General features: G+C 55.3%; 6 protein-coding genes across 6 annotated transcripts; 1 reads left to right on the top strand and 5 right to left on the bottom strand.

Moving 5' to 3' along the window:
- Positions 1 to 390: 390 nt before the first annotated feature.
- On the top strand, positions 391 to 2,070 carry HRG_05688 (uncharacterized protein; the record flags this gene model as incomplete). The annotated part of the gene is made up of 3 exons (XM_044864159.1): positions 391 to 484; positions 550 to 1,479; positions 1,580 to 2,070. 3 exons carry the CDS (start codon positions 391 to 393, stop codon positions 2,068 to 2,070), a joined length of 1,515 nt encoding a protein of 504 aa, XP_044720691.1.
- A 225-nt stretch (positions 2,071 to 2,295) lies between these two features.
- HRG_05687 (g-patch domain-containing protein) lies at positions 2,296 to 3,255 on the bottom strand (the record flags this gene model as incomplete). Its single annotated transcript, XM_044864158.1, has 1 exon — positions 2,296 to 3,255. The coding sequence occupies one exon, from the start codon at positions 3,253 to 3,255 to the stop codon at positions 2,296 to 2,298; it is 960 nt and encodes a 319-aa protein (XP_044720690.1).
- Positions 3,256 to 3,898: 643 nt separating this feature from the next.
- HRG_05686 (nop14-like family domain-containing protein) lies at positions 3,899 to 6,687 on the bottom strand (the record flags this gene model as incomplete). The annotated part of the gene is made up of 5 exons (XM_044864157.1): positions 3,899 to 4,312; positions 4,373 to 4,836; positions 4,882 to 5,445; positions 5,536 to 6,334; positions 6,388 to 6,687. 5 exons carry the CDS (start codon positions 6,685 to 6,687, stop codon positions 3,899 to 3,901), a joined length of 2,541 nt encoding a protein of 846 aa, XP_044720689.1.
- Positions 6,688 to 11,989: 5,302 nt separating this feature from the next.
- On the bottom strand, positions 11,990 to 12,844 carry HRG_05685 (heat-labile enterotoxin alpha chain domain-containing protein; the record flags this gene model as incomplete). The annotated part of the gene is made up of 1 exon (XM_044864156.1): positions 11,990 to 12,844. One exon carries the CDS (start codon positions 12,842 to 12,844, stop codon positions 11,990 to 11,992), a length of 855 nt encoding a protein of 284 aa, XP_044720688.1.
- Positions 12,845 to 13,467: 623 nt separating this feature from the next.
- On the bottom strand, positions 13,468 to 16,622 carry HRG_05684 (PIF1-like helicase domain-containing protein; the record flags this gene model as incomplete). Its single annotated transcript, XM_044864155.1, has 12 exons — positions 13,468 to 13,553; positions 13,614 to 13,770; positions 13,864 to 13,958; positions 14,007 to 14,034; positions 14,217 to 14,279; positions 14,328 to 14,384; positions 14,535 to 15,170; positions 15,254 to 15,279; positions 15,322 to 15,873; positions 16,059 to 16,158; positions 16,242 to 16,312; positions 16,394 to 16,622. The coding sequence occupies 12 exons, from the start codon at positions 16,620 to 16,622 to the stop codon at positions 13,468 to 13,470; spliced, it is 2,100 nt and encodes a 699-aa protein (XP_044720687.1).
- Positions 16,623 to 26,096: 9,474 nt separating this feature from the next.
- HRG_05683 (uncharacterized protein) lies at positions 26,097 to 26,915 on the bottom strand (the record flags this gene model as incomplete). Its single annotated transcript, XM_044864154.1, has 1 exon — positions 26,097 to 26,915. The coding sequence occupies one exon, from the start codon at positions 26,913 to 26,915 to the stop codon at positions 26,097 to 26,099; it is 819 nt and encodes a 272-aa protein (XP_044720686.1).
- Between the last annotated feature and the right edge of the window lie 930 nt (positions 26,916 to 27,845).

Genomic DNA, 27,845 nt, shown 5'->3' with positions numbered 1-27,845 from the left:
AGAAGCTCAAAGTACGGGCACAGAGCCAGAGTGTGCCTGAACGCTGCGTTCTCCTACTGTGGCGACGGCCCTGGAAGCTGTTCAGGGCCGAGATGACTCCTTGCTGGTGGTCACCAGGACAACAAGTTAGTGAAAGAGAGCGGTTCTATTCAGAATAGCCATTGTCATGCCAGAGCTGAGCTGTTCCCGCTACTTCTAGGAGACCCCGGGGCGCATACCTTTTTTTCTTCCTCCCAACCCTCAACTCCCTCAACTCCCTCATCCCACAACCCATCTTCTCCTCCGTGCATCGTGGAGAACAGACAGCTCTGCTGGTTCAGTCTCGTCTCATTCTCTCACCGCCGAAGATCGCCTTTGCTTACCAGATCCCACCTTGGCCAACGGGAGACCATGGTGCCCAAGACGAGAGCCAAACATGAGCAGGAGGTGGACCACCTTGCTGAGCCGCCCCCGGCTGCGAATGCTCGAGATACCCGTCTCAATAGTAGGTCTTGAGGCCATAAATACTCTGAAACCTTCAGCCTCGCTCAGTGGCTGACTGCCTTGCAGGCGTCAAATCGCAATACAGGAGAAGTATCAACCAGCCGACGCTGTCATCTTCGTCCCAAGACACGGACGAGACTCTTGAGTGCTCCGCATACTCCGCAAGTTCCTCGAGTATAGGAGCAACCCCAGAGGCTCTCTCAAAGCATCCCGGAGAAGTTGCCGCTGGGAAGCACGGCAGAGGACCCGATGAAACTGCGCGTGAGCAAGTAGGAAAGGCCAAGAAACCGAAAATCGATCCTGCTTCCAAAGACCCAGACCATTACCAACACCACATTTCTGCTCTGGAGGGCATTTTGGTTCGAAAGGACCGGGAGGTGAAAGAAGCCAATGATGGGGCGAAACGTTTTCAGCTTGAAGCGGAATCTGCCAAGAAAGAGCTAGCGAAGCAGCAAGCAGAGTCCAAGAAGCTGGGTACTCAGCTGAAGAGAGCTCAAACGATGGCGACGAAGCAGACAAACACGCCGAAGAAAGCCCAAAAGCTTGAGGAGCAACTGATCGCATTGCAAGATCGGAATTCGCGCCTGCAATCAGAAAACCGGGAATTGGAGAACAAAGTGCAGAAAGAGAGCGAAAATGCCGAACACTGGCAGTCGCAACTCCAGGAGGTTCTCAACGAAAGAAAACCTGACTATGGAGACCCCGACAAGGTGACCGATGATTGGATTATCTCTAGATGGGGCTCTATAAGCTTCACCATCGAGAAGATTGCTACTGCCTGCACGAGCAACCCCTTCAAAGAGCCTGAGGTAGTTATGACCAGGCGCCCGATCGACCTGCTCATCCAAGAATGCAAGCAGTCACCGCGCCTGGCCAGCTTCTTGATCCAACGCTTCATCTGGTGGATACTCTGCTACGAAGTTTTCCAGGCAAGGAACGGACTCTGGGGCGGAAGGATTGGCGAGATTTTCGTTCGCATGATTGGCCAAATGCGAGGTAAGTGAGCCCGTCCTACCCGGCTGGAGTTTTGCTCCAGAAACGGGTTTCCTGGTCATGGAAGTGTTGTAATCAACTTGCTGACCACCGCCCCGTGTAGACCTCGAGAAGGGCAACGAAACAAACCTCGATCTCGTCAGCAAGATGAAGTATAAGACTGCCAAGGACATCGACCTCGGCATAGGCTTGAACCCCGAGGCCCTGACGAAGTTGAGCGCCACGTTCTTCGATCATTTTTCGAATTTCGCCCCAACTCCGTTTCATGAGGAATTGCGGGACAGGATCCTCCCGACTTTGTTTCGCGAGGCCTGCGAGCTCATGGTCATCATCACGAGGTCCAGGGCAATCTTCACCATTGACGCGACTTGCTTGTATCGGCATGAGGGCCCCCGCCCTTTTGATCCCGAAGTCATGCAAGTCCATTTTTGCGATGACTCGTTGAGTGGATCGTCCGAGGATCTAGAGGTTGACCTCTTGATGTCTCCATCGCTGGAAAAGATTGGCACGGCAGATGGGGGCCGCTTTGAGTCCCGCCTTATTCTTTGTAAGGCAAACGCGGCAACGCACCGAAAACCAGAGGCGCCTCGATGAACTGGGCAGGCCATTGATGCGAACCTGGAGTTCCTTTTTTCTGCATTTCATCTCACGGATCGACCGAAAAACAGGGGAGGGAGTTGGTATGGAAACGACCGGTTTGCGAGGCGGCCAGGGAGGATTCTCGCGCAAATTTCAAGTAGTGCTCAGTAAAAACATCCAGTAGAAGCGAACAACAAAAGTCGCTCATTGACAATGCACGTCAAGCTCCCGTATCTTCGTTTAGTCGTGGTCCTCCTCAGCCAGGCCAGGGCAGTCCCCCATACGCTCATCGGGGTAGGCCATCTTGCACCAGAAGCAATAGTGATGTTCTTGGCGCAGGTACTCGACAACCTTGCGCAGGCGGTCGGCGGCGCCCAGCGCGTTGAAGGCGTCGAGCTCCTCATCCTCGTCGTCCAGGTCCTCGGCGGTGACGTAGCTGATGTGCTTCAGGCCCAAAGCCGTCTTGTCGTCGTCATCGAACTCGCCGTCCTCGATCACGGGCAGCCGGCCCAGGGACTGCTCCAGCTCGTGTCGAAGGCGGATGTTGTGCTGTTTCTCCTCACGGGCGCGGACGAGGCCGCGGTAAACAATGGGAATGGACTTGAGGATGCGGCCGGATTTGGATGCCGGAGCTTCTTCGAGGCCCTCGACAACGCGCTGCGCTCCTAGCAGCTGGCTCTCCAGCCTGGCCTCTTCGTTCTCTTTGCTGGCCCGCTCGCGATACTCGAGCGGATCCATCTTGGGAGCCTTGGTGGCCCGCGCCGCCGCCTCGTCCTGCAGGTGGCGCTTCTTTTCGCTGTCGAGGCCTATACCGCCACGGTTCTCCTTGACGGTGACCTTGATGGGCTCGGTCCTGCCGGAGCCGCCGCCGCCCTCGTCGGTCCCCTTTCCCAGACCACCGCCGGTGAAGCCCATCTTGGCCATCATGGCGAGGCCCTTGCTCTTCTTGGAGCGCGGGTCGTCGAGCAGCGACTTGGACAGCGCCTTTTCGCGCGCCGCGGCCTCCTCCTTGGCCAGCGTCGCCTTGGACTTGACGTAGCCACGGGCCTGAGACTCGCGCTTGAGCCGCTCCGAGCGTCTGACGGAGCTCTCCTTCTCGGGCGCCTGGTCTTCAAAGGTCATGTTCATGTAGTCGTCTTCCTCATCGTCGACGTCGTTGCGGGGCTTCACGTTGGCTTTCCCGCCCCGGCGAGAAGCCATGACGACACTTGGTGGCACTGACGGACGCTAGAAGAGGGCTTCTGGTTTCAAGATGCTTGTCGTAGTCGTTTGAACTTGAGCGTTGCGGGAGTGAGTGTCGTCAAGGGCTTGACGGGTGTCTTTTTCTCTTCAACCTTGGCACTGCGTCTGTCAATGTCATGTCCTCGTGGAAAACGCTGCGCCGGCGAAAAGTGGCACTAGACCTCAGCAATGGCATTACTGGCGCGTGTGATGAGGGCGGCTGCGTCTGGCAGTTGGGATGTTTGAATTTCGAGGGAAAAGATTCGAGGGCTTCGACGGACAACATGAAGTGGAGTCGCGTCGTCGCGACCGTCGGACCCACTTATTTCGGGCCGGCAGCAGCTGTGGCAACGCAGCTCGAGGTTTACATACTAGATAAACCATGGCCTCCCCAGCTCGGAACCAGGCATTTAGAGGACTTGAAGGAAGTAACAAAAGTGACAAATAGGTAGCCTCTGGTCTAATACTGATCGCTTTCTGGGTACCATGCCAGACATGACATCGCAAACCGAGGCCCTCAAGAACTGCAGTATGTCCAGTCACTATATGATATGAAAACAAGTTGCAAGAGAGCAAGCAAGTCTCTGTCAAACAGATGGATTCAAAACTGCTGCGCTCGTGCTCACTTGTTCCTCGCCCGCTTCCGCGCGTCCCTCTCCCTCTCGTACGCATTCGCCTCCCGCCCCTCCTCGCTCTGAATCTCCGCGATGAGCCTCTTGTACTTCTTCTCGTACGCCTCGTCCTTGACCTTCTTGATCCGCAGCTTCTCCCTCGCCATGAAGTTGGCGTCCTTCCTCAGCTCCCTCATTGCCCCCTTGCGCTCCTTCTTGTGCTCCGCCTTGAGCTTAGCCAGCTCGGCGCGCTCGCGGTCCGGATCGTAATGCTTGTCGGGATCGAACGTCTCCTCAAACTTGGGTATGTACGTCTTGATGGCCAGCGGTCGATGGTGGTGCAGCTCCAACGGCCGCCGTGACAGCTGCGCGAGGCCAAGCATGCGCACCAGCTTCGTCTCGACCTTCTCCGTCTTGTCGCAGAGCTGCGCCGGCAGGTGTTTTCGGCACGCGTCTCCGCGCACGTGCTTCAAAACCTTGACCACCTGCTCAAACGTCTCCAAAAAGGCACTCTTTCCAGCCCACAGATCCGCGGCCGCCTCGAGCACCTGCACGCACGTGTTGAGGACGGCGACCTTGATGGCAGCAGCCTGTCTCTCCTTGTGCTCGGCAGCGACGCCGTCGGCGAGATGCAATCTTCTCGGCGCAATGGCTTTGGCGTGCTCGACGCGAGTGCCGGGAGGAGGCTCATGTTGAGGAAAGTTACCCAGCTGGCTGAGTGGGGCCATGGGCGAAAGCGCGCAGAGAGTATTGAGGCAGAAGTTGATTACCTCGGGCACAAAACGCTTCGACATTTGCTGATATTGCAGTGACAAAATCGAGAGGTAGGTCCCAATGACGTAGTCGGATGGTTGCTGCGGTATGCGCTGGCCGAGATATCGCCCCATCGCGAGCATGGCGGGAGTGACGACTTGGTGAAAGTGATCAGAGGTTGGGAAGATGGTCCCGACTGCGGTTAGAAGAGTCAGGTCGGACGGCTGGAGAGCCAACGGACGTGTCCGGCCCATCTCGCCAATATGATGCCTAAATCGCTTGGAGATTTCGACGGGAAACATCTTGGCGAGGGAGTGTATGTGCCGCACAATGCTTTCCAAGACCGGAAACGGAGGCGACTTGCTGTCCCAAGGAGACGACACAAAGTCGACCAAGGCCAAGGCGAAATTGGCCAGCTTTTCCTTGTTTTTGCTGTCGAGCTTGGGATGGTACAGGGCCCTTATCCGTTGGACAATTGTCGGGAGATTGCTGCTGGGATACGGCTCCGTAATGGACATGAACTCTTGGCATGTCTGCGGGCAGGGAAACGTAAAAGGGAGTCCGAGGTCATCTGATTGCAGTGCCGCAGACTTGTCCGAAGCACCGGCTTTGAATGCTGGGTTCCTGGCTTCTTCCTCGTTCAATAGCCCCTTGGTAAACTCGTCCTCTTCTTCATCCTCAGATTCAGCAGCATCATCGCCGCCAGACTCGTCGTCGCTATCCACTGGCTCGAGGTCAGAACCGCTGGCGACCAAGTCGTCGTCGATGATGAAGTCGTCCTCGTCATCAAACCCCAGCTCGGTAGCTGTAGGGCGGGCTCGGAGGCCGCTGCCGAGACCAAACTCGTCATCGTCATCCTCCTCCAATGCTTCCGCGTCATTCGCCTCGCTGGCACCTCTTCGGCCGTCGTCTTCGTCCTCGTCGCTGTCGGACACGTCTTCACCCATCATGCGCCTCTGCCGCTTGTCTTCCAGCTCTTTCAGTCTCTTCGATTCAACCTCGGCCTTTTCTTCCTCGGTCTTGGTGCGATCGGCAGGCTGTGCTCGCTTGTCTTGGGCCAGCCGCTTCACCTGCAGGTCATAGTCCTTTTCGAATGCGTCTCTGTCCGCACCGGCAATGGAGGTGGCCAGCGTCTCCTCGTTGCCTTGCCGTTTCGTGTTTTTGGCGCTCGAGGACAGCAAGAGCTGGATGTTGGGCAGCTGCTTGTCGAGCTCGGCGCGCACGTCGTCATCATCTTCCTTGGCGGCCTGTCGCTCGTACTTGTGCATCTTGGACTTTGCGATAACCTCCTCCATGACTTCCTTTTTCGTCTTTTTGCGCTCCGGCTCTTCTTGTTCTTGGTCTTCGTCTGCTTCGGCGGCCATGGAGCGCAAGCGCTTGAGACGCTGCTGCTCTCTGACTGAGCCATCGCTGTCGTAGTCGGCGTCCAGATCGTCCTCGTTGAAGTCGTCTACTAGCTCCTCATCTTCAAAGGTCAAGGATTTGCCCCCGTGCGTAAGGCCGCCCGCCAAAGGCTCGTCGTCCTCGAGATCGAACAGAGAGCTCTTCTTGTGGCTCCTCTGTTTCTCTCGAGCAAATCGTTCCAGCATCTTGTCTTCTGGCGCCATGGTTGGGTCGTTTTCTCCGAATCGTCGATCGGTAATCCCCCCCACCTTGTGGCGATGCTGCATGTCGACCAGTAGGGTTTCTCGGCGCTGTCACAAAAGAGTTAGAAGAACCCGCGAGTCTCGTGCCGCTGCGAACAAACCTTTTCCTCGCCGGCAGCCTTGGCTTGGCCAGGGCGGCCCCTGATGCCCCTCGCAGCATCGCCAGTGACCGGGCGGTTGGTCGTGACCTCAAACTTGGGCCCTCTGGCGGCGTGCTTGAGGTCAAATGGGTTGAATTGCTGACGGATGCCATCCAAGACAAGTCCTCTCGGCAGCTTCTTCTCGCCGCGAGCCTGGCCGTCTTGCGCCGCCTTGCGCCTCTGCTTCTTGGATTGCTGCGGCCCAGTTATTCCCTGCTCGCGCAGAGAGGCCTTGAGGCGCTTGAGCTGCGATCCAGCCATTATGGAGGAAACGGGCGCCTCCCGGCGACGTTGCTGACCGATCGGCTTGTAACGATTGATGCCGATCGAGGCCTAGGCGAAAGGAAGCGAGTCTGGTCGTGGTGGTTGGCCAAGTCACGATCTGGATTTTTTTTTGGCCGAGTGGTGCTTATCGATAAGGCGCAGTTCTCACTTGCCCAAGTTGGGTGAGCTGCCGAGGCTATGCCGAAGTGAGACGTCGACTGCTGCTGACGCGACTTGCCCAAAATGATGACTCAAATGCAGCGCTGCAGATTGTCAGAATCAACTGCAGCCACACAGCGCGGGGCCCAAGTGCCCAGCTGCCTGTTCAACGCCGGGTATCGACAGACTCAAGCCGCCTCCCTAGGCCCGTCTGACGCGATCGTGTGTCAACATCAAACCGGGCGCCATAGTCCGGGGGCATGCGCCACTCCTGCAGTCCTGCTTCGACTTCACGGCTTGGGCGGTGGGCAGGGGCAGAAACTCGGGAGAGACGACACGGCGAGCAGTCGCGGAGACGGCTACCATCTGCACATGTTTGTGCGACGACGGAAATTTGCTTCGTATCGGCTCGTCACACGTCTTCTGCAGCAGCCCTTGAAGGAGAAGAGAAACGCTCCGACGCCCTCCCTGTCCGGCAGGCTCCCTTCCTGATCCAGGGAGGCCGAGGCCATGCATCTTGTGTCAGTGGCGCGAAGCCACGAAACATCCGGCTCGCTGCGCAGAGACTTGTCTCCCCCCGGCATGCTTGGTGTTACATGCGAGCTGTAGCTGCAACTGCCGTGTCCGGGCTCGTCGAGGCCTTGCTTCGCTTCCTCTCAGTCGGCAGCGGGCTTACACCCTGCTCCGCTATTGGTAGCTGAGCTTCCAGGCTGCAGATGTCGGGTGATTGTCCGGTCGAACAGCGAGTCCAGGAAGAGTCTCGGGTACTTGACTCGTGGAACAGCGCCTCTTCCGTACCGTTGCGGGGGAGGAAACTTGCACAACCTTCAACTTCCCCAGACATCATTGGGTGAGAAAGCCATCGGGAAAGCCCCCCGGAGCAGCAACTGATATCATCCGTCAACTCCAAATTTGCGCTCCTCGATGAACCGACAAGCATCCTCGTATCAAATAGTACGGTACGCTGACCTGGCTCCGACTTCCCTATGCGAACTTGACGCGGAGTTTTCAACCTCTGTGCCTCAAAACGCCAACCTCTCACAATGACATGGAAGCGAGTCCGCTGGACAGCGCCGTGTTTTCGTCCCCCGCTGCAACGCCCTTGGCCTCCTTCGCCAGCCGTCCCCGGATTGAGTCGTTGACCCAGCAGTTTTCCTCAATGTTTGCTGGCTGATATATGACTGCTCGCGAGACTCATGAGACAACACAGTGATGCATTTATTGACTGCTTGACGTCTGCATAACGGCGGCGTCTGCATAACGGCGGCGTCTGCATAACGGCGGCGTCTGCATAAAGATGGCGTCTGCCGTGGTCTTGCCCAATGGCGTCTAGTCTTCCATCACCCATTGAGGCAAGCATGTGCTCAATATAGACCGCAGTGCAATGTAGCACCGCTTCATCATCCTCCGTTCTCTCATGACGATGACGCTATCCACGTTGATCTTCAAGCAGCAATATCCGAAAATCGCCCGTACGTACTCGACGAAAACAGCTATATATAGCCTGGATGAAAGAGTTCGCGAGTCGATCTGGGCAACCGTAGTCCTGACTGTGGAAACCAATCTTCGTTTGTGGTAAACCGCACCCCAACTTCTGAGTTCCATTGCTTCGACGTCCCAACGTCAATAGCCTTTGACGGTTCAGACTCGGCCTCCTGCAGTCCGAGTCAGGCAGAGGCAACCCCCTGGCTTAAACTTTTCATGCTCTAGGACGCACCGTTCACTCTCCCAGCAAACACTGCATCAAGAGTGGCGAGTGCATTAACTTTGATTTTGTCAAACCACCAATCGATATCTCGTATCATCTTCTCAAACAAAGGTCTTGCAAGTACAACGCCATGGCGAAGGACATCCTGTACGACGCCACGGTGACGCCAGGAGCCACCGAATACTACGGGAGCATGGTGCTCACCAACATCCGATACAAGGATGGTGGCTCAGTCACTGTCAAGGACTTTCTCGGCATCATCTTCAAATCGCCCGCCTCTGTCGAAGGAAAATACATTTACGGATCGACCAACCCCTGGGTAGAGCTCAACCCGGAGACCATCAACGAGCAGATCAACTCCTCGACTTTTGTCGTCACAGCCAAGCTCCACACTGGCAAAACCTACAAATTCAACGCCTCGGATACAATCACCTTTGGCATCAACGGCGATCTCACCCAAGACACCGACCGCTACACAGAGTCCTTTGTGCTCACCGCCGATGAAGTCCCCGATGTATCTGGCACTGTCAAGATCGAGGTTGCGGACACCCCGGACTCGGCGCTCAAGGACAACGAGCAGAGTGTGACCTTTACCCAGGGACAGCGAATCTTGTCTTTCAAAATGCCCCTCGGAACGACGACGTCTGGCAATGTGCCAGAGGGCACGTACAACGTGACGGTCAAAGACCTCACAACATCAGATGAGACTACCGCCGCCACCGCCGAGGTAGACCCCGACAGCGTGACGGTCGAAACCGGCGGCGAGACGTCCGTCAAGGTAACCTACGGGGACGTGAAACACTACAGCGCCATCAACTTGACGATTGGAAAAATTTCCGGGCTCGAGGGCGAGCAATTCCAAGTCAAGGTGGTCGAAAAGTCAAGCGGCTCGACGCTGGCCGAATTCACGAGCCCCGGCGACTACACGACAGCCCTGCGCTGGCTGCCCTCGTCGGGCACGGCGGTGATAAGCGTTGCGAGCACCACCTTGAACAACGTTGAATATTCGTTCGAATCCCAGAATCAGGATCTGTCGGCCAAGCTATTCGAGGTTTCCTTCTCAGACGACAATGTCAAGAAGAAGGACATCGACACGAAATCTTTTGTCAAATTGCCCATCAAGGTGGACACTGACGCCAAAGTCGACGTCAGCATTTCGGTTCGGCTCAGTTCCAATAGCCTCAACTACACCCAGACGGTTGTGGCTGAGGCTGGCATCACGCCGTTCGATGTACTGGTTGGCCCTGGCATGTACACGGTCCAGGTGTCGGGCCTCTTGGCGGCTGGCGTCGTCTACTTTGTTGACACGGCCTCGTCGCTAGACGTCGCCAAGGACGGCAGCACGACACTGGAGATCGCGGTCGAGGAGGGGCCGAATCTCAATGTTCGCGGTTTCCCCAGCTTCCTGAGCTTCGGCGGCCTCACGGACCTGACGTCGGGCAACACGGACGATTTTGTAGCGGCGCGGGCGACGTCCATCTTCAAGTACGCAGGCGTCGACGGGGGCGGCGACCCGGGCTCGTACCTGAGCAATGATACCTCGACACAGCAGACCCTCGACAGGGCGCGCCAGATCGAGGCCAAGCTCGGCTACGGCAGTCTGGTGCTGCCCATCATGATCTCGTACACGTGCAATCTCTCGGGCGGCAACCCGGAGTCTCACCTGCAGGACGAAAAGGGGCTCATGCACAGCTTCGGCAACTTCATCCTGGCGCTGAACCTGGCTACGGCCACCGTCGACGACGACCATCCTGTTCCCGCGGGCTTCGTGATCAACCCCGACCTGATCAGCGCGTGCCAGCAGAGCAACTTGCCGCCCGAGTTCCCCATGCCAGTACGCGAGCCGCTGAAGTCGGCGCTCGAGTACCGCGACATCAGTGCCGAAGTACCTGACAGCATCCCCGACACCCTCCGCGGCTACGTGCTCGCCGTCAACTGGCTGGTCCGCGAGGTTGCGCCGAGCGTGACGTTTGGATGGCAGGTCAACCTTTGGGGTGTTGGCAGCTCCGGATGGATCTACTCGACGGAGACGAGCTCGAATCTTCCCATCGATGTGGCCAAGCAGACGACCGACTACGTCCTGTCGCTCGGTGTCTACGAGGGCGACTGGCTGCCCGACTTCATTGCGGTGGACCGCTACGAGGCCGATGACTTCACCTACCGCGCCTACGGCAACGGCTACTGCTACGGCCCGCACGAATGGACGCAGTACTTCAACTTTTGCCGCGCCGTCAGCCTTAATCTCAAGGCGCCCGTGATGCCGTGGCAGATTCCGTCGAGCCGCACGCCGCTCGTCGGAGACAGCGTCGACGACGAATTCGAGCCCCAGCACTGGGGCACGGGCGGCAGCTACATTCTGGGCGATGCAGGGATCGGCTCGGACTACCACAACATCAATCCTAAGATTCTTAATCTGAGCTTTGGCAACTCGTTCCCGGCCATGGGGAAGACGGGCCAGGACATCTTCGTCCGCGGCGAGCCCTTTGACCTGACCAACCCGGCCTACATTGACTTTGCGCTGCGTGGCATCTTCACGGTGCTTCTAGGCGGAGGCTCCACGACGGGCATTGTGTCGAGCATTGGCAATCCGGATTCGTGGGTTCGGGACAAGCTCCACGCGTACATGGACAACCCAATCAGTTTCGACGGCAGTAGCAGCGGCGGCGGCGGCGGCAGCTACAACACGAGACGCTTGGTAAGTCGCAAATGGGGTGCAAGATGCTGGTAATCTAAGGTCCATGACTGACGAGTCGATGATGTTGCAGGTCCCTACTATTCACCGCTCTCCTGTTGGAACCAGTTGAGCTCAGACTCGGATAACGAAAAAGGTCGTCCTGGACTATGTCGCTGGGGCTCGCGGGGTCCGACTTTGGAAATCGGCCTTTGTGTGTCTCGTTCGCTCTTTGAGGCTTCATGTCTTCTATGACGAGCCGACGTGGAAATTAAAATGCGTGTTGCACATGGTTGCCATCGGCCTTGCCACAACGTCTGTCGTTTACGGCTGAGGTTTGAATTCTCCAAAGCCTTCTTCTTGATATTGCGCTCAAGAAGGCTTACTGGGTTTTGTTGATGTTTGGATTGAGGCCTTGGCAGAGCATCTTCTTGTGCTTTCGTGCCAAAGTCATCGCCAAAGTGGAAAGTTTGAAGCCCGGGGGTCAAGAAGTGAATACTCGTCTACAATTTACACTCGTTATTAATGTCCCTCGTCGAAGGTAGTCTGGTAGATGCATGTTTGGACCACCAAGCAAGGTGCCGTAAGTCTGTCAGATGTCCCAACATCATTCATAGTTTTCTTTGAGTCCTTAAAAAAGTAGGACAAGGAAAGTCGAAACACATAACAATGGATACTTCAATTATTCGAAGTATCCTACAGCCCATCAGAGAATAGTGTCTCATTATTGACCTGGCTTCAACGGGAGCCGGCGAGTGATCTCACTCGTGAGGCAACCGGAATCTCTGGTCACAAACTTGGTCTCGCCGGCAGACCTTCTGCCAAACAAAGTTCCCCAGAAAGTTGGCCACCGACTTGCCCTTGTAATCCTTTAGCGGCTTCCGATTCCATGGCTTCTGATTCCATGCTGAGTTGTCTGCGGGAATCCCGGCGAGTTGAGGCTGTGCGCCACTGCTTTGCCTGGACAGGAATTTCCGATCAAAGCGCGGGTTTTTCTGAAAGCCGTCGACTCCTTTGCCGTCGACCAGCTGATGCAGGTATTTGCCGTCTTGCAGCTTCTTTGAAAGACCTGGATCGAAATCCTTTGCCGTTATTCTAAAATGGCCCACGATCTGGCTGTGTGGAATCGCCCCCACAGCTGCGTACTCGGTCTGCGATTTGAAGGCAAGGTTGCCAAGAGTTGCACCCACGTCGATCATCTTTTCGTCAACGGCTATGACGTACATGAATCCGGGCTTTGTTGGGTCACCGCGGTCGTAGGCAAAGGTGATTGCATCCGCCGGGTTTGGCGACGTTGAAACATATTGTGTATTCTCCTTGTATTTCGGATTGGTCGGCGAAACCCCCTGGGCATGCAAGAATAAGCTGCAGCCTTTTTCGAGTTCCTCATTGGAAAGCTCGCCCCTCGCGTGTTTCTCAAAGCCTCTCGAGGAAATACCGCCGGCCTTTTCCACGTCCCGGTCGGTTCTGCCGGTTTCGCCACGGAAGACAAATCTTGCCAGTCCACGTTTTCCAAGATTGTTCCGGGCGTCCTGAGGGAGGAGCAGAGATTCGCCAAAGCCCAGGAGCAAGAAGATGGCCGCCCACAAGGCGAGAGATGACCCGAAGCTCTTCATTGCAGGATGGGGGTACTTGGCGAATAGAGTATAGGGAGAGGAAAAAGGTTCGATGCGTAGTGTTTGCTTTGAACCCGGATTGCTGAAACAAAGGCCGGAACCATCACGATATATACGTAAAGTCTGTGGTGTCTGTCTACCGTCGCTTGGAGAATCAAGTTGGCTAACCCTCACTATGAGACCGGGTACCAGTAGCTCGCTTGCAACACAATGCGATATCACGACGCCTGCTTCTTCCAATGCCCCACGGGTCATGCGTAACGACTGCGGACAAGGCTTAGAATACTGAGCGAGCTGGGCGGGTTATAGGAGCTAATTCTCTTGGCCTGGGGCGCGGTTCCGGAATTCCGGATACCATCCTCGTATATTAATGGAGTGAAGTTATAAAATACTTCGAACACCCGTTAAGTTGCCAATGCAAGGGGCTTAACGGCTGAATATCCAGCCCGAAGGGTGAACATCGTATACCTGCAATTCAACTTTCCTAGGGGGGGACCCCCTAGAACCCCCCTTTCGCCTGCAGCGGCCATCCAGCCGTTTAAACCGCTCCTTGACTGGCCCAATCTAACTATATACCCTATATCGAACCTCCCCCTTCCCTGTAGCTTATAGGAAGACGTCGTTTAGTCAAGGTAGAGTGGTGGATACGGTGCATCGCTCAGCTGTTGACCCTGACGCCGTTGTTGGTCAGCGAGGCGCATCTTCATCCCTGCCTTAGCCTTTGTAGTTAGCCGTAAACGCAGCACGTAGGGGAGACAGGCTTATAAACCTTCCGTCGGCGTGTGGTTATAGAGGCTCTGACGATCGAAAGGCGCCTCAAGGAGTAAGCCTTGCAGCGACGTAACCCGTGACACAGCAACATAGCTAATACCGGCCTGGAAGTCGCGTGTAGCGAGATCAGTAACTATTTGATCCTTAGTTAGGCTCTGGCATTTGTGAACAGTGATAGCAAACGCCACCATCAGGGGAAACTGCGTGCGAGCGCAGGTCTCGTTGCCCACTAGGAAATCACGCCTGACTGGGAGGATGGGTGAGATTTTCCTGCCCTCGTTAGTTGTTAGATATGGCGGTCCGTCGTAGCTATCAAAGTCCACCATAATAACGGCCGGGGGATCTTCCAATGGCTCGGCGCCTGCGTTCCAGGCGATATCGTATACAGTACCCTGAGCACCGTTAACTAGGCCAGCTGGCTGCCATAGGTTAGTAGTGAGCATTACCCTGGCGCCCTTAGCAACAGGGAACTTGTTAGATAGATTGCCAGCATTGTCGCTTGCGCCCGCCCCGCGCCCTTGCCCTGATTCTTTGCCTCCACCTGTACTGCCGGGGCGTTGAGATGCACCATATGCTCGTAGTTGTATTCGTTGACCCGGGCCCTTGTAGAATACACCCGCAAAGCGGCCCTGAAGCTGTCAACCTCGCTCTGCGTTAGCCTGGCCTGTACCCGACTGCTAAGGAGGTTCCAGGACGGTATGGATAACTTGACTTCACGCAGTTCCTGCAACGCCTGACGGAACTGAGCCTGGTCATCACCAGCCTGGCGCTGTACCGTGGTCAGGAAGACGGTGCGGTCAAATAACCGGTAGGCCACATGCCCTCCTTTCCAACGAAGACAGGCTGGTGCTAGTCGAATACAGGGCTTTTGCCGGACTGGTGGTAACTGGAAGAAATCGCCCACAAGCAAGACGCTCACACCACCGAAGAACTCGAGGCTACGCTGTGGAAAGGCCTGTCGCAGACGGGAATCGATCCGCGCGAGCTGCTCAATCCCCAGCATGCTCTTTTCATCGATAACGAGGTATTTGACGCCGTAGGCGGGACTGAAGGGCGGCTGCGTCGGCTGGGGAAGGTCGGTAAAGCACCACCTACTGGGAGGCGTAGCAATGAATGAATGGTGCTGCCCGTATCTGGTTACTCGCAACGCCTGTTGAGCTACGCGGCAAATAGGGCTAGGATTCGGCAGAGCGGCCGCCTGAAGATGGGAGGAAAGCACCTTGATAAGGAACGACTTGCCGGTGCCACCACCACCATCAACGTGGAGAAGGATTTGAGTAGGATTTTTCGCCTGGAAGTGACCCATGAATGTGTCGTACACGAGCCGTTGTTGCGGATTCAGCGTATTACGCCAGTGAGGGCCAAGGACCTCCACATCGTTGGCCATGGGGTGGCTAGCGATAAGGTCTTTCCAGTAGCCGTCTCGAAGTTCCGGATATGTACCCACATGCCGTGTCCAGTCGTAATTGACATCGATATCACGGCGGCCAAGAAGGTCAAGATCTTCCTGGGGGGTTCCCAGGTAAAAGGGCGGCGAGGCGAAATAGGAGAAGGCCTCAGCGTGAGAACCAAAAGCTGGCCGTCAAATGTGAGGAGATCATCAACCCGCCGATGTGGGTGGTTTAATGTTAGCTTTACACGGCAGTAATCTGGCCACTGTTGACCTTCTGGATCAGCCTGATAGCGAGGAAAGTAAACCAACACACGAGGTCTGCCGTTAACGTTGACTGGCTGCCATTGCTTCCACTTGGAAGGGTCCCTAGGACGGATATTCCAGCACTTGAGGAAGGAGACGTAGCTTAGGTCCGCTAGGGCTTCCGGGCGTTGAGTGTACTTTTCGTAAACATTGGGGGCCTCGTCCACCTCATCGCCGTCAATACGGAGGGAGCGGGAATGCCTGTCAGGATTACGGCAAACGTACAGGCAGGTTCGTGAGCCTTCCTGTAACGGCAGGCCGAGGAGCAAGTGGCTGACCTCCTGCTTCGAGTAATCCCGCTCAGCAACCAGCTGATTGAGGAGCTTTGACGTGAAAGAAATAAGGGGGTTGTGGTCCTTGACCCGGGGCATCAGGGCCTTCCCGATCTGGGCAAAAGACTCGCTCTTCTTTTCCGACTTGGAGCAGTATTTGGCCGCGTAATCGATTACCTGCTGGAGGCTCGTGCAGGGCGAAACATCTGTATTGGCTAGCCACGCAACGGTAAGCAAGCGGTTGTAGTGGTTAATCTGGCCATCGTTCCTCTCGCCCTGAAGTTCCAGTGCTTAGAATGAGGAACCTTGTCAAGGGAGGCTAGCAGGCGCTGTCCGTGAGGAAATCCAAAGCGGCACTCCACCTGCTTGGTATGCTTATTGAGCTGCATACAGTAGTTGTTGCAGCGGTGGCGTTGCACGCGGTTGACCACCATTGATAGGAACTGAACCGTAAGGGGCTGCTCCAATAGATTGCCGATCAGGGGATTCCCTTCCCCAGGCGCCTGTATTCGCTGAGGCTCTGGGTTGACAGCAGATACGTGATATCCCCAGATGCGGGTGAATTGCTCCCGGGACTGATCGTTGTCAGGATCTAAGTCTGGGTGGCCACTTAGCCAATATAGGCCGTGGTGGTGACTGGACAGGTGCCCCTGATTACCGCGGCTTGGCGCGTGATCGACTGGATCAGGTCCTGAGCCTCTGGCTCGTCAGGCTCAGCCATCGCTTCCTCTAGGTCAGCGCGTGTAAGGGGTTGACGGCGGCTGTCGCGTTGCTTGACGAAGTAGTCACTTCGCTTTCGGACCTGCGCACGTAACAGCGTGTTGAGGGCGACGAAAGGCCACGTCTTATGGCGGGCAAAACGTCCGTCATGCCATCTCATCGCATGGCCAAGGTAGTCCTGGTACGTGATGCTCCGTAGGCGAGGCTCCACGAAGTCGGCCTTGCCGTCAGGGTAGAGGGTAGGGAACGCGAGCGTTAGCAGCGGCTGGGAACGGTTGAATTCGTCGATAGGGGTCCTGCGAATGGAAGGCAGCGGCATCCGGTGGAGAGTTTGCGCTACGCGGCATATACTCCAGATCAGTCATGCGCTCAGGTTAGGGTACCATCAAGAAATCGGGACTGCAGAGCGTTCAATTCGGTATCGGAAACTTGCAAATTCGGGATCGCTGATGCGTCGGCGTCGCTAGGATCCTCTTCCACAGCCTCCTCAACGGGGCCTTGGGGGACCTCGCCGTCAGGTATGTCAGCCACTTGGCTGGCAATGGAAGCAACTATGTTGCCATCAAGAGGAAGCCGGTGCAGGCGATCCTGACTCACGGCGATATCGCGATAGCCCGTGGTGGCGTTGTAGGTAATGCAGCCAGGCCAACAGGCATGAGCGGCGTACCCGGAAATCGCGAGCAAACTGTTGCCGGAAGCGAGGGTCGCCCTCCATATTAGGAGGCCGCAGGAGGACGATATCTAGCTCTTCAGGTAGGACTGGGAGCTCTTCAAATAGCCTGCCAACATTGCGAAGGAAGTGGACAACGTGACCGCGATATTTATATTGAGCGCCACGTACCTGCAGGACCTTCACGTGTACGTGAACCCTAGCAATGAGCATCTCCTCGACCATTGTTAGATCAGGTAGATTGCCGGGGACTTCCCGAAGTCAAGGTTGTGCGCAGCGCTAAAGAAGTAGGGCTCGTGAGGGGCTTTCTTCCTGTCTCGACCAATGCAGCGGCTGCAGATTTTCAAGCTATTTCGCTTCATATCGAACCAACGCTCCTGGCAACGAATACAACTATGCATCTTGTCGTCATTCAGCGCAGTATAGAACTCCTCACAAGAGCTTGATCTTCCTCACTAAGGGCAGGCAAGTTAAGGTCACCTGTAAAAAGCGGATCAATACTCTGATCAAACTGTCGCGCTTGAGGCTGTGTGCCTTGACGAGTATAACGGCCGCGGCGATGACACTGTGGCAATAATGAAGGAGTGGTAGGAAGCGATTCCTGTGGTACAGGGGTGCCTTGCACAACAGGTGCCGTAGAAGCAGTGTCTTGAATCGGCGTGCCCAGAACTACTGTTGGCAGGACATGGGTAGGAGGGATAGGGGAAGGTCCCCCAACAGCACTTAGGGTAGATGGCCCCAGCGGAGGTATAGGCAGTCCCAGTGCAGGCGCCTGGCCACGGAATAAAGCAGGCATGACAGGAGGTTGTAGGCCGTTCACAGACGCAGGCGTTGGCGCAGTCCGCTTTGGAGGCGTCAGGTTAGCTAGCGAATCCGTCCTCTTCCTGGCTCTGCGTGGCGATAGCCTCAAGGCGATATTCCGCATTGCGGCAACGGCGGCTCGAGATTCGGTTACCCGTTCCTTTCGGCGTGCCTTACAGCTAGCACAGTCTCTTGTAAACTTCGTAGGGTCCTTGACGCTTCGAAATTCGACTTCGGGCAGGTATTGCTTGCAGGTATGGCAGTTCCGAACCGCCTGGGGTATATCGTCCTCCATCTGGCTGTATATGTATCCACACCATAAACACCTAGACTGCTCGATTTCGCTCGGGCAGGGAGGCTTTGCGACGTCCTACGTGTAATACCGTGATAGATCTCGATGGGGAGGCTGTCTTTCAGGTAATTAGATCAGGTCTGAATGATCAGGGAGGAAACTGCACTGCTTCCCGGAGACAGGGTAGCCAGGGAATCTTGAGAGGTAGGCCGGCAGCCGGAGGTCATGTGTGAGCCTAGATACCGTTAGCAAACTGATGGGTTTGACAGGTTCGACAGAAAAGGGGAGCAGCCGCCATGTAGTTTAGTGTAAGGAGTATGGGGCACGGGGGCTATTCAGTCAAAATCGTGCATAGCAACGCAACAAATTGACCGCATGGAAGAAAGGAAGAACTGAAAACTCCTGAAGAGCTTGCCAAGCAAGCTAGTTTCCTAGTCAACGCTCAGGGGGTAGTTTTTGCGGGCCTTCCTTTGGTGACGTTATCAGTCGACCAATCCGCGCACGAGTTGAGCACGGGCCAGGCCAATTAGCCAATCAGAGGAGGTTTTATGCCTTGCTTTCTGACTGAGTAAACGCCCTTCGGGCTGAATCAAACGCTTGAACATATAATATTGCAATTCTTAACCTGGTAAAACACCGCCACACCAGGAAAAATAGGGGGCACCACAATTAGAGGCGTTATTAACGCGTACTATAGCCTGTGTCCTGCTGACAGCGGCGAAGTTGACGTTGAAGTCGAATATGCCGGATATCCTTTAAGCTTCAGGCGGGAGTGGAGAATTGCCGCCTTCCCTACCGTCCTTGCTCGTCGCTTCTGCCTTTGCCGGTGAGTTCGTCTCACCCATACTCGGCACGAGATAGCCGGGCACAGCCGCGATATCCAGTTGCAAGGGCCCTGTTACGGGGTCAGCACTGTTGGCACAGGTGCTGGGCGTAATTGATGTAAATTGAGCTACAAAGAGTGTAAAGGGGAGACGTGTCTACATCGCTCCCTTTAGGAGTCGTGTCCGTGGCGCTCGCACGTGACTAGTCTGGCCATGCCAGATCTACACATCGGGGCGTAGCCCTCACATTAGCCCCTACTCCTCTCTGGCGCTGGTGCCCTTTTTCCTGTTCCTGGTCCCCTACAACGATCGTAGGCCGTCGTCTATAGGGTCTGGTGCCGTTACTATCGACGGGCGTCGCCATTAGTCCTAGCCCGTAGTGGTCCGCGTATTCTCTTGCCCTGTATCTGCAGCTGTGGTTGTATTCCTTCGACTTGCCCCTGGATTTGGGCCGGCTGTGCTTCCGTTGCCACTCGTCGGTGCTGGTATGGTCCATCGTTTTCGAGAGCCGGGCCGTATCTCTGTTCGTACTTATCCAAGGCCGCTGTCTGTTGCATATTGTCTAAAGAGGTCCAGGTCGGGTCTTGCCAACCTTGCCAGCGTACAAGGACTCCCGCCTACGGCCGCGGCCGGTTCTCTTCCACCTAGCGCATAGTATTTCCTCTACTACTTGGTGAGCCTCCCGTCTACTTGGATAGATGGGGTTGAGCGTCTGTGCGTTGCTGACCAGGCATTGGGTCCGTCCCCGCTCTCCGGAGTTGGTCGACGTGGAACCTATTATAGCAGCCCCTCGGGAGGTCTGCTAGTTCAACCGTGTACGGGTCGAGTACCTTGCTTATCGTATACTTAGCGTGCAGCCAGTCGAACTTCTTCTTAGGTCGCTCTGACGCGTAGTTCCGTAAGTCAAGCCAAACCTTATCGCCTACTTCGAAGCGTTCTGCCGCGTTCCGTCGTCTGTTAGCGAAGCGTTCTTGTTGCTGCGTAGCTGTCGCCATTGATGCTTGGCAGAGGTCCGTAATCTGTTGTAGTTTGGTAACAAATTTCTTTGCCCTGGTTTCTGGCGAATGCTGAGGATACTCTTCCGCATATGCTTCCGTAACGAGGGGAACTGGTGACTTCGGCTCATAGCCGTGTATAGCGAAGAATGGGGACATCCCTATAGAGGTATTGACCCGACCGTTTAACGCCATCTGAGCCGCGGGAACCCACTTATCCCAGTCGTTCTGGTTCTGGTTAATCACGGCGCGGAGGTATGCCTGTACTTCTTGGTTCATCCTCTCAGGGCCTCCGTCGGTTTGGGGGTGGTACGCCGTGCTTAGCTGCTGGTCGATCCCCAGTAACTTGCACATGTGCCTCAAAAGCGGCCTACCCATTCGAGCCCCTATCGCTCGTTATAGCGTCGGGCCACCAGTGGTAGCGGGCGAAGCACCATAGAAAACGCTCTGCACATGCTTCCGCTTCCATCGTTGGCATCGGTTCGAGTATAACTTCCTTACTTAGCCGGTCCTTGATAACCCAGAGGCAGCGGTTACCGTTCGCAAGGGGGAGGTCCGTAATAAAGTCCATCTGTATCTGGCGGAAGAAGCGGTCCGGTACGGGTAGCGGTCTAAGTAGACCCTTTATGCTCGCGCCATATCTTCGTACGGCCGCAGACATCGCAGTTACGCAAGAAACGTCGGATATGCTGTTGCATTAGCGGCCAGTAGAAGTCCCTGGATACGGCTTCTATCGTCCCTTCCGTCCCGGGTGGCCTACTACATGGGAGTCATGAACCTTCTGGATTAAGGAGCCCCGTAATTCGTTTAGCGACTCCTGCTCTAGCGGTGCTGCCTTGGCTGCTGCTTCTGTCGTGATCGGTGCGCCTGGCACCCATAAGCGGCCACGTAGTCGTAGGTGCCCCCGAGGATCAATAAAGCACTCGGCGACTTGTACCTTCAGCTTAAGCTTGGGGTCGAGGGACCGAGATCCGTTTCGTACCGCGTTATAAACGCTTGTAAAGACTGGATCCTGGTTTGCCGTTTGCTGCCATAATTGTTGTAGCTCTGGGTCGTGAAAACCGTGTGTTCTTCTTCGCCTTCTCCCGCTTGAGTCGACGTTACTCCGACGTAGGTACGTAGGGCTGCTTCTGGAATAAGCTGCATATCTCGTGCTTCGTGATCCGCTTCGTTTGGTCGGTCCTGTTCGCGGCGAGAGCGCGTCTGGCACCACTGCTTTCGTCCCGGACGGTACTGGAGCTGGAAGTTAAAACGCGAGAGATATTCAGCCCAACGTGCCTGCCTTTCCGAGAGCTGTTGGCGCGTCATGAAATACTCGAGGTTCTTATGGTCGGTAAGGATAACGAAGTTATCACAGCTTCGTAGCTCGGCTGACCATTGTTCGAGACAACGAATAATAGCGAGCATTTCCTTATCATGGATTGGGTAGTTGCGCTCAGCCGGTGATAGCTTCTGCGAGTGGAACGCTACTGGCTTGCGTTGTCCGTCGACTTCCTGCGTAAGTGCCCCCAAGCGCCCAGCCGCTACAGTCTGCTTCTACGAAGGTTGGCCTCTCGAAATCCCATTGAGTAAGAATAGGGCGTTCGTAAATAGCGTCTTTAGTGTCTGGAACGCCATATCGTGCTCGTCCGTCCACTTGAACTTAGTCCCCTTCCTGTTAGTGCTGTTAGGTGCAGTTATTTCCGAGGCTTGCGGTATAAATATCCGGTAGTAGTTAACGAATCCTAGAAAACTGCGCACCCCTTCTGGGTAACGGGGACTGCCCACTGACTATTGCTCGTATCTTGTCGGGATCTGCCTGAATGCCAATTCCTGCGTGAATAATGAATCCTAGGTACTTAATCCGCTTGACTCCAAATTCGCATTTCTCCGGGTCTAGGTGTAGTCCATGCTCGGCGAGGCGTTCTAAAACTAACCGTACCTTCCGGAAATGGTCTTCTCTGCTCCCGCTCGAATAGATAAGTATATCGTCCATATAAGCAGAGGCGAACTCGTCGAGGTAGTCTCGTAGGATACCGTTAATATACCGCTGGAAGGTTGCTGGCGCGCCACTTAGCCCGAACGGGGTAACCATCCATTCGAAGAGACCGTACCGGGTGCGGAACGCTGTCTTCCACTCGTCTCCTTCTGCAACCCGTACTTTATGGAACGCTTGTACCACGTCGACCTTAGTGAACCACTTCGCATCTTTTAGGTTGCGAAGTGTCCCCTATTAGAGGAAGGGGTAACGGTCCGACTTAGTGATTGCGTTCAACGCTCTGTAGTCACAACAGAATCGCAGCCCGCCACCTGGTTTCCTCACAAACAGGACTGGAGCTGCTGCTTCTGAACTGCTTGCACGGATAAATCCTTTATCCACTAGGTCTCGTAGAGTCTTCTTAAGAACCAGGAGTTCCTCCGTGACATACCGTATAGTGCTCCATACGGTAGTGGTAACTGCTGGCCATTCGGGTCCTCCTTGATTCTGATTTCGTGGTCTATGCCTGGCTTATGAGGATTCAGCTTATCAGCTTCCTTCTTCATAAATAGAGGCAGTAAATCGTGGAACCGCTGGGGTATCGTTCGGCGTAGCTCTGCTTCTGACATGGGTTTCTTTGGTGATAACGCCCTTTCGATATCCTTCATGCTGATAGCGAAAATCGCCGTGGCAGCTGCCTCTCTTCCTTCCTGCTTGCGGATCCTTTCAAAGTAACCCACAAAGGTACTGGCTAGTACGTGCTTTGCTTCTTCGAACTCCTTGGCTTTCGCAGAATATTCTCCTTCCCGAGGTGATCTACCCAGTCTTGTGTAGGTTCATGCCATAGTCGTTTCTCGTGGGGCACTGAGTACGACTTTGTGTGGCATAACCAGGGTTTTCCTAGGATTAGGGGGAATTCCAATCGGGGCACCACGTAGGCACAGATCGTCTGTATGTGGCCGTTGACCTCCATTGATAGCCATACGAGGCCCCTAATCGTTGCTCCTTCCATTGCCCCTGATGCTCCTGTAATAGCTCGCGGTGCTATTTCCACTATAGGAACTTCCAACTTTTCGACGACTTCTTCGTCAACCGCGGCGTAGCACTGGCATCCTCGTCTACGAGTGAGGAGAAGAGATTGGTCCTATTGATAATGCTTCGAATTATTGTAGGACCAACTTCCATTTTTCCTGAGAACTTCTCTTTGCCACTGCTCCGTTCTTTGGCCTCGAGACCCGTCTTTGTTTCGAGGCTACGCATTTCCCGAGAGGGATGGGGTCTCGCTAAGTCCTGACTCTTCCTCACTAGAGTCGTTACCATCATCTTCCAGCAAGGGCATGATCCTAGCGGTGCGGACTTTACATCCCTCGACCGGCTAGGGTCCTGTCCTGGCGAGTAGGGGCAAGCGGCAATGAAATGGGTGTTGTCGCCGCAGCGGAGAAAACGCACCTCGTCACGGCGTTTATTCCGTTCGTCCTCGGATACCCACCTCGCCCGTTGCTTCCGTCCTGACCTAGGCTGGAAGCGAACCGTCTTGCTCGTTCCACTTGACCCCTGGCCGTTCGCCCGTCCTCTCTGACCCTGCCCCTGAGTGCGTGTAACCGTCATTATTACGTCGCCGTCATGGTCGCGTGCGTCACGTGCGTTCTGCTCGGCGGGTAACGTTGCTGACGGTGCCGGGGTGTTGTCGTTACCGGCGACCTGGATGTTGCCGATGCCTGATGCCTGCCCTTGGTCACGTTGCCCGCGGGAGCCCTGCTTCCTCTGCAACGCCTTAAACTTCGCGGTGTGCTCGAACGCCCAAGCAATCGGGTGTAGACGTTGGATGTACTCGTTGTAGTCCTTCGGCATGATAACCGGGACAGTTGCTCACGGAGAGCAGGAGAGATCGAGTTCCGTAGCCATGCGAGCTTGGAAGCATTATCCCAGCTCGCGCCGCCCGCTTTGGTCAATGTTTCCTCGAATTCAGGAGGAACTTCCCAAACTCTTGGCTGTCTCGTTGAATGAGGGTGCGCAGCCTGTCCTGCGCCTCTCTGTCTGCTGCACGCTGCCGAACGTCTGGGCTAGGTGCGAGAAGAATTTCCGGGGGTCTGGGTTGCCCTTCGCGCTCTCTTGCCTCCAAAAACCCTCGACTCTCCTCATCATCTGATCCGGCAAGGTCTGCAGGATCTCGTACCACACGACGTTGTTATTGCCGTTTAGGCCCTCCTCTTCGTCGGTATTGTACTTAAATACCAGACGGTCGAGGTAGAAGTGGAAGGACTCGGGTTGACCGTTCCACTTCGGCCAAGTCATCGGCTTGCGCTTCTTGCCACGGTCCATTTCTGGGCTGCTTCCGGCCTCGGTTCGACGGGTAAGATCGCCGGGGTACTGAGCACCCCGGGCTGGGTGTCAACGGTGGCGCTGCTAGGCCTAGCCCGGTGAACATCTTCCGCAGTTCTTCGTCTCCCGCGATCCCAGATAAGATCTGCAAGAGCTCTTGCTCCTTCCTCCATCGGCTCGTTGCGCCGCCGGTCGCGGTGCCCTGCATAACTACTATTGTCCTCCATCTTGTTCGTCCGTCTCGTCGTCCGATCGATCGTCCGTCTCGTCGTTTAGCCTATCGCCTGTCTTGCTGTCTGTCCTGCTGACTGTCCTGCTGTCTGTCCTGCTGTCTGTCCTGCTGTCTGTCCTGCTGTCTGTCCTGCTGTCTGTCCTTCTGTCTGTCCTGTCTTTTGTTAACTGGTAGCTCAATATGTTACGGGGTCAGCACTGTTGGCACAGGTGCTGGGCGTAATTGATGTAAATTGAGCTACAAAGAGTGTAAAGGGGAGACGTGTCTACATCGCTCCCTTTAGGAGTCGTGTCCGTGGCGCTCGCACGTGACTAGTCTGGCCATGCCAGATCTACACATCGGGGCGTAGCCCCTTACAGGCCCGCTTGCAATCTGAATAACACGAACAATGTCTTGAGCATGAAGTGGCGCGGGAGGCGCCCACGTCACTTTCATTATACGTGCTTGCTCTCAGTTAAGGTCACAATGTCTCATTGATCCGGATAAGTGGTTCTGCTCTCCATATCTTTCTCAGCTTGTGCCCATATATGGCCCGAACCTTTTCGTTTGTTGCAAAACCAGTTGCCTCCATATCGTTATTAAAAACCCCTGTCGAAATTATGGGAAATGCCGTCCTTCCACTGCAGCCCAGGGGAGAGGCCGTTTTGCAGTCCGGCACTTCTTTGCCGCATGTGTATAATCCAAGCACCATCCGTAGCGAGATTTGGCGGCCTCTTTACATATGACTGGTTTGGGCACTTCGCGCCCACTCGACAGCTGTGGGGCGGGAAAAGAGGAAAAGCTAATTAGCAATATCTATAATCACTTATTAACTATTGCTTAAGACCAATTCTCTATTTATCCAAGAGCCGCATATACGGAGTACATCGCTCTACATTTCCCGGCGCTACCTTGTGCACCGCAGTTGATCGATTAACTGCTCGACCGCCTGCTCGACCGCCCGCCCGCTTGACTGCTTACCGGACTGCTGCCTCTGCCTACCGTGCCGTTGGTCGAATAGACATTGGGGCATGGGCAAATAGTAATACGCCTATATTTCCTAAACAGGAGATCAACTTTGGAGGGGAAGCCGGACGGTTGCAGCAACGGCCAAGCCTCTCCGTTGCTGGTGGGCCCGTGACCGGAAATAGCTCGTGATCTCTTGAGAGTCAGCCTTAATACCGTAGTCCCCTAACCCTAAGGTACGCTGTTGTCCCCGTCGGGTTTGACGGGGACTCCCGATCCGCCAAGGCGCCCTCGCCGTCCCCTAGCGCCCGCATGTCTCGACGACACATCCACTCGGACCTCATAGCCTCCCTTCGGAACCAAGAAGTTATGATTATTGGAAATTCTGCCGTTCTAAACAAGGGTGGCTGGTCTCGAGGGCAATCTGCGAGACAGCCTCTGATTCTTCCCAAGGGGGTTTCCCTGCCGCCGCTTCGTTGTTACTATCACTTGGTTACTGGTGTGTGCTCTTGCGTCTATCTATTGGCGCCAACGCGCCTGGATCCAAGATTGGGGGAGATACAATGGAAGTTGGCCTGCAAGGGATCAAGGAAAGAACTTTACAGCAGCACCTTTCAAGCTCAGCGCGTCTTTGCCACCTTCACAGGGACTGGACGGAAAATAACACATACATAAATCAATAAAAGCGTCAGTAGATTGCTGTTTGTTTGTTCCGTGACAAAGCCCCAGCACCGTGCCCTTCCGTGGCCCTGTCTCTACCTCTTCAAAGGCCGTGCCAGAAGCTCGCAAAATCCATCATAGAAGCGCTTGACGTCCCAGTGGTTGCATTTCTCAAGTGTTGAGCGATCCCTGTCGAGGAAGTCGAAGCCGTACTTGAATAGTTCAGCCGTCGCGGCGCCCTTCCAATCCGGACTTGTCACCAGCCGCCTCCTCGCCTGTTGTCGTCTCAGCAGCTGTCCCTTGTCGCGAAATTCTCCGTCCAGCGGCCGCCACTCGGCAATCTCGGAAAGTACCATCAGTAGAGACCAGATTTGGTAGAACCAGAGAGGCTTATCGACTCGGTACTGAGGATGCTGGTACATGTCGGGGGATGATCGACGTGACCAATCGAGAATATAAGGCTTGGTGAGATCAGGCCTTTTGGCATGGCCGAAGAAAACGAAACTCTCGGTCCGCATAGCCATATGTTGAAGCTGAAAGTGGACGTGAAGCGACCGGACCTGTGTCGCGATGATACCGGCGAGGATACGCCTGTCATCACCGGAAGGTTTTCCGATATTCAGGAGTACCTCGCGGAGCGTTGCGGGCTGCTGAGAGCAGCGGTAGACTATGGCAGTCCGACGTCCTTGAACAAAGAGGCCATCAATCTTCAACGTGCAAGCCTCTTCCGATCGTTTCTTGTCTACGGGGATTCGTTCTGCGATAACTGCAAGGTAAGGCCTAAGTGCTTCTGGCGTCGCTGTTGTCCATTCGAGGATGCCTGTGGCTTGGCCGCCGTTGCGCGCCCAGGTACCCCTGCTCCGTCCACTCGACTCTTCGGAGCTGGCCTTGACGTTGTTAAGCAGGGCTGCCATTATGCCGCCGTCTAACTTATGGAACGTTAGCATATAAGGGTTTACGACGCGGCGGAGTCGCAGACCTGGTAAGCTGTTCTGGGGAGGCGCGGAGAGAGATATGGCTGCTGGGTGATGTTGCCAGGTATTCAGCTTTGGCTGGCGGAGGCGGCATACGGTGGCTTAAATAGCAGGAGACTCTCCCCGTTAGAAACGGCGCAAGTGTGAACAAGAATACCTTGTTCAGTTGTGCCTGTGATTAGGTGCGCGTACGCATCTCGTTTTTGCAGAGTGCAACGGTGGTTCCAACAATCCCCAGTGACGTGTGGCTGGCCCATAAAGGAACCCGGCCTGCAACACCAGCCAGGATTCGTCTGCAGGGCTTGGAGTGTGGCCCCCCAGGGAGCGGTTATTTAACGGTCCGCCCCTAGCCTAGCCGTCCACGTCATCGGCCAAATGCCCGAGATGCAATCGTCTCTCACCAGCAGAAGAAACGATTGGATTCTCCCCCCAAACAACAGACTGATGAATCCCTGATGACCCTGAACACCCAAGAGCGAAGCCACCCCTCGGGGAAAGGTTGACATCAATCTATCGACCTCGGTCTCTGCTGCATCACTCGCTTTTCCTTCCTTGACCATGGCCGAGTGTCAATCATCGCAGCGCGCCATTGACAGACAATCATACGCGCTTCTACTGCTTGAATATATGCTCATCTATTTCTCCATGGCCCCAAACACGACGCATCTTCCATCCGTCGAAGCTCTGGCCGTTCAAGGAGGCCGACGAAAGGATCGCATGGCTGAATGTAATGTAATTGAGCACTGGGGCAAAATGAATTATGGGAAGTGGCATGTCACGAACTCTCACTGTCTATAGGTGCTGTGACGGATTAATTGTCCAGGCTGGAGGCACTTGTCAAAAGCTTGGAGTGATAAACGCTTGGTCACG

Source organism: Hirsutella rhossiliensis (genome assembly GCF_020360975.1).
Source record: "Hirsutella rhossiliensis strain HR02 chromosome Unknown scaffold00005, whole genome shotgun sequence".
NCBI classification, from domain to species: Eukaryota; Fungi; Ascomycota; class Sordariomycetes; order Hypocreales; family Ophiocordycipitaceae; genus Hirsutella; species Hirsutella rhossiliensis.
This window is presented reverse-complemented; position numbering and strand designations above follow the sequence as displayed.